The sequence below is a fragment of the Tuber melanosporum genome, assembly GCF_000151645.1.
Source record: "Tuber melanosporum whole genome shotgun sequence assembly, scaffold_116, strain Mel28".
Classification (NCBI taxonomy): Eukaryota; Fungi; Ascomycota; class Pezizomycetes; order Pezizales; family Tuberaceae; genus Tuber; species Tuber melanosporum.
Genome location: NW_003298773.1, coordinates 75,027 through 80,725, shown reverse-complemented (window position 1 = coordinate 80,725; position 5,699 = coordinate 75,027). Strand labels below are relative to the sequence as shown.

At 44.3% G+C, this 5,699-nt stretch overlaps 1 protein-coding gene; it reads left to right on the top strand.

Annotated features, from left to right (window-relative positions):
• Window positions 1–3,977: 3,977 nt before the first annotated feature.
• GSTUM_00001693001 (uncharacterized protein) lies at window positions 3,978–5,273 on the top strand (the record flags this gene model as incomplete). XM_002835734.2 has 2 exons in its annotated part: window positions 3,978–4,493; window positions 4,566–5,273. Exons 1-2 carry the CDS (start codon window positions 4,164–4,166, stop codon window positions 5,271–5,273), a joined length of 1,038 nt encoding a protein of 345 aa, XP_002835780.1. The 5' UTR covers window positions 3,978–4,163.
• Between the last annotated feature and the right edge of the window lie 426 nt (window positions 5,274–5,699).

The window sequence follows — 5,699 nt, the reverse complement described above, 5'->3', positions numbered from 1 at the left end:
CGGTGGTGACAATGCCATTGCCGAAGAGGGTACATGGATGCTGTCACCCAGGTCAGTCACCTCAGAGTTGCGTCCCTCATCCAGGCCCATGAGAGTATCTCTGGCCAACACCTCAGAGAGGGGTAGGACATCCTCAGTCATAAATGGAGACAGAGAGGGAGCCGTTGCTTCGATTGTTGACAGGAGTACTACAGGGGGGGGAATGGCTAGTCACTCATGATAAACATCAAGGGGCAGGCCAGAGAGGGCAAGAACAATCTGTTTTTTTTGTTCTTTATTGACATTAATATCCCTTAATAACTGAGAGTCGAGGATGGGAGCAGCAGATTATTTAGCGGGAGATGTTGACCATGTATGGCAGCATGTCCCAGCAGCAGTGGGGTTCTAGTCCTCATCTTCAAGGTCGTCTAGCTTGAACTTAGGGGTTTCATAAAGAGCACTTTTACCAGACAACATCCCAGCCAGGAATGAGGGGGTAGCCAAGCCAGTTCCATGAATAGGAGCCTGTCAAAGGAAACTGGAGATCTTGCTTGGGATGGCTCTAGTGAGGTGAGAGGTGACGGACTAAGAGCTGGCCTCAACCGTAGCTGCAGCGGCACTGTCTTTGGTTAGAGGAATGGAGGATTCAGGGACAATAGTCTGAGAATCTTTAGGGGGGGAAGGTGCAGGAGCTGGAGAATATTCTGAGCCATGGTCGAAGTTGAACCGAACGAAGAGTCCCATGATAGTGTCCTTGTTCAAGCCATATATGGCTGAATAGCCACTCCCTATTAGGAAACCTCTTACCAAAACCTCTACTTCTTTCATTGTAGCAACAGTCGCAACAGTGACCGTTTGGCAAACCAAATCATCAAGCTGCAGGTTTACTGCATTCTGACACCCGTGATAGTGGTAAACCTGTATGAAACTAAAGTTTCCTTTAGGTGTAACATATAACTGTGTAGTTGTAGGGATGAAGCTACGGTCAACCTTGATAGTAGGCACAAGAGAGAAGGCTATATGGGCTGTCTCTAGTGAGGAGGAGAGGTTGGAGTCGAACTGAACTGGGGACGATATCCTCGAAGATGGGGTAGAATCTGTGGAAGAGGAAGCTGTTGAAGACACTATCCTTGCCCCAGACTACACTCAGTAATTACCAGGACTAGACCATAGATATCTCACACTGAAGTGCCTTCTAAGCAAGAACAACTAACTTCTAACTGACTACCTAAATGAAAAAACACAAACAAAAGCAGTGATAAAGTATTTATTGTAAGCGAAATAAGGTAAAGTATCTGTATGCTCACTTCTGACATGGGGTGAAAGAAGTAGGGAAAGTACTTAAAACAAAGCTTAAAGAACCTATTCTCCTTGTACTAGCCTCCTTATATAGTGTTCTTCCCGCCCCAAGTCATGAGACCCAAAGTGGTCACATGCGCAAAACCAAATCATAACAAACTAATTATATGACCAAAGTGGTCACATGTGCGAAGCCCATGACCTTATAACAAAGTTAGATGTGAAAAATAAATTGTATGTACTAGGCATACCTGTGTTAGGAATACCAGAATCTGATACCTAAGAACTACCCTAAGTAGGGTAACCCCACCTGGAATCGGAATCTCTGGTCTCCAACACCCCCCTCCGGCTCCCTTACGGGGCCCGTGCGTCATCATATATATCAATCTCAGTTGCGTCCTGTGACTATATTACCACAGAGTTGAAGGTGTTAGAATAACACTGTATACGTTACCGCCGTCCATTCGACCGGATCCTGTTCGCAGGGTATATGAGGAGGGACCTTCGGCTAGGTCTGAGAAGTGGAATGGAGTGATTCCGTCAACTACTCAGAGAGTTACCTGGCTCCAAAGACATGATACCTTTGGCATGGGCCGTAAGTAACGGGACGATTTCGCACAAAGAGATAGTATCAAATGGTAAAGGATCTCTACTAGAGACCAATACATTTACATCTACCAGAAGAGTCTAGAACTCCAAAAAGACACTACCAAAGAAGCCAACGAACTTCATGGAGTGTTGCAACTGGGTTTCGGAACATGTTGTAGTCATGGGGTGATTCCCAATACTACAATAGTTACTGAAACCTACTACCCAGAGAGCAACCAAGAGTTGCCGACTGAGGGATTAATTACTATTCTGGTGGAATAGCTTCCTGTGAGTTAATAGGAAGTCATCCAGAGAAAATCTATCAGTTGGGTATGGAGTTACAAAGGATCGGAGTCAGGCGACCTACGATGGTTGTAATAATGACCATCTTTGCAGATATAACTGTGGATAAAACCAATCATTTTATCAATGGCGAAGACAATTGGAGTCAACTCAGTTTGACTTAAGAACTAGGCCATAAGTCTAAAAGACTCTGCTAATTGGTATATTACTATTGGAGACAGTACGTCTCCTAAGAAAAAATATCATAATTACCGAAGAGGATGTGATGGTTTTCAGGGTCTACAGGTGTTCGCACCTTGGAAGAAAACTCAGCGTTGCGAATTACAACTGAAGAAGTACATAGTTATATGATAGATAGATGTAGTCCGCGAACACTCAGACATGGAATATAAATATCGAAGTGCCTCCTAAGCTTTAGACATCATCAAGCAATGGAGAAGAGACCTTAACAATATAATATTGTTTTTATGATTCTACTCTACTTTACCTACTTTACTTCACTCCTAGTAGTCATAAACGAAATGAGCCAAGTCTGAGCCTTCCTAGACAATCTCGGTCTACAAAAACGAATCTCGATTGGCCTAGACAATCTTGAAGTCTATCAAGTTGTCTCCACCTAACAACCTGTAAGGCATACTCGCAAGGCACACTTGCCAGGCGCATGTCCCATGACTCATAATCGAGTCATATACGAAACATAACAAATTATAACTTAAACAAGTTATATGACTGGAGTGGTCATATGTGCGAAACAATAACATACCTACGACTCATAATCATGAGTTATGTGAAAACCTTTTCCATGCTAAGCCACATTTGTGACAAATATCATAGGTTATGCCATTAAGGTACTTGAATGATATAGGTGTTTCATCTAAATTCATGATATGTGAAAGACAATAGCGGCCAACATCAGTAGTAAGGCTAGTCCTCTTATCAAAATTCTGTGATAAAGCATGTAACAATCCTACCTTGTATATGTTAGTTCTTCAACAGATAATGACCTTACCTCTTTGATACCTCAATAGCTCAGAGACTCTTTGTCTTCATCACTACTTTTGATAACAACTATTTATAATCTTCTTATTCTGTCTAAGTGAGACTTCTTTCTCACATAGTATTGCAGGAGATGTTGTGTGCAGATAAGAGTATAGATTTAATCTTATAGTATAGGAAAGACTTAAGTGGTTGTGTGAGGAGTCTGTACTAGAGGTCTTTTTTTTTTTTTTTTTGGATGACTGCGAAGAATAGAAGGCATAGTATTTAAAGGAAAAAGAATTAGATAATGTGATTGGGTTTTGGTTGCGTTGTTGCAATTTCTTTTGATGAGTTTGAAAATGGAGGAAGGGTAATGGACGATGGTTGCCGTGCATCTTGGGTGGTTGGTTATTTTTGTTAATGAACGATAGATATGGCAAAGAGTCTAGGCCTCAATTTTCATACTTTTTATTTCTATGATAATTTTTCCTCCAATTCTAAGAAATACCTGCAGCCTAGTTTCACAGTCATAATAATGTTATTATTATATTCTATGACACAAATTCTTTTTTTCTTTTTCTTCTTTCAAAAGACTCTTGGAAATTTAAATGCATCTTGAGAACTTCTTTGTATTTACTTGCTTTTTACTTATTTTTTATTTTTATTTTATGCATTTTTATTTTTATTTTTATTTTTTTTGGTTAGAGTTTGGTGGTTTGCCTGACAGGGATTGGATGTTATATTTATGCCGGTAGATGGTGGGAGGTTCCCACCGAATGATGTGCAAGTAGAGTAGCTTTCGGCCCTCAGCCTTCTGCCATCGTGGATTTTGCTACCGCAGCCTACTTTAATACGGTCTATCAGTTAGCTTTTCCAGCCGAGCTTAATTCTATCTTTACTATTAATATTGGCACACCTACATCAACAGCGGAAGCATCTACTCAACGTTCAACTGCGAGTATATATCTACGGCTCACCCCCCCCTCACCTTCCCCCTCACTAGCCTCAACATCAATATGCGTCCTGCAAATTTCCTCCTCCCGGTTCTTCCACTTGCGCCACTTACCTCCGCGTGGGGTATGCTCGGTCATAGAACAGTCGCTCTACTATCGACCCGCTATCTACTCCCCGAAACTGCTGGATGGGTTCGTGAACTCCTCGGTAAGGAGAGTATTGTTGCTGCATCGACCTGGGCGGATGGATACTCCCATACTAGGGACGGCCGGTACTCTGCACCATGGCACTGGATCGACGCGAAGGATAACCCACCGCACACCTGCGGAGTCAATTACTCAAGAGATTGCAAGAGGGACCAAGGTTGTATTGTCTCCGCTCTCGTTAATATGGTAATACTCCCCTTATCCCACCCGTTGCTCCTCGAGGGTGAATAGTGAGTTGATGGAGAGATGGAATGATAGACCGGTAGAGTCATAGATAGAGAGCTACCCCACGACGAGCGTTCCATGGCGCTGAAATTTATTGTCCACTTTATCGGTGACATCCACCAGCCCCTCCACACCGAAGACCTCCTTCGCGGCGGCAACGGAATCCGTGTGACTTTCGATGGCAGGGAACGCAATCTTCACAGCGTGTGGGACTCCGCCATCCCTGAGAAGTACGTGGGGGGAAACGCGATCTGGCACGCTGCGACATGGTCGAATTACCTACACACGGAGATCGAGACCGGCAAGTTCAAGGACCCTTCTATCAAACAGAGCTGGAGCGGGTGTATCGATCCGGCAACACCCCAAAAGTGTGCCCTTATGTGGGCCAACGAGAGCAACAAATGGGTGTGTGATTACATCTTGCCCCCAAATTACCCTGAAGGGTTTGAGGGGAGTGAGCTTGGCGGGGAGTATTATGATGGTGCGGTGGCGATTGTGGACGAGCTAGTCGCACAAGCGGGGTGGAGACTTGCGGGATATCTAAACATGATTGTCGTGGGAGAGACCGGGCTCTCGGCTGGGGCCCAGTCGGGTGGTTTTTGGGATCAGAGTGACCTAGATCGCGGGTGGGAAAGACCTGGACGGGGGGGTAGGGAGACTAGAGCTCCCCCCCGGGGGCCAAAGAAGTTCATGGGGCAAATTGGAGAATGGTGGGGCAATTTGAGGGCTGGGGAGCTTTGAGTGATATTTGGTTATGATACGTTTTTTGTTTTGTTGTGGGTATCGGTTGTTGTAATTTAGGATTACGGCCTGGTTCTTGGGGGGCTTCATTTAGCTTAATTTTGGCTTTCTATCGAAAGATCCTGGTTATTGATTTTGGGGGTGGTCATCTAAACGCAACACGCAACTTTTGCGCTTTCAAGGTAGGGCTGAATGTGCGATTGAGTATGATACGGTGGATGGCGTTCAGGTGTACCGTATGTTATGCAAGTAAGCTACTTGTCTCACTCGAATATCAAAAGATCGGTAGCAACTAGTTCAGCCGGAATAACCACATGTTATTGCAACCATGACCGTATTCTCCTAATAGCCTGGCTGTGTTAGTTGTCCGTTGGAGGGGCAAGGCTCGCTCCAAAACGACATTCACCAATCCCTCACAATCGACCC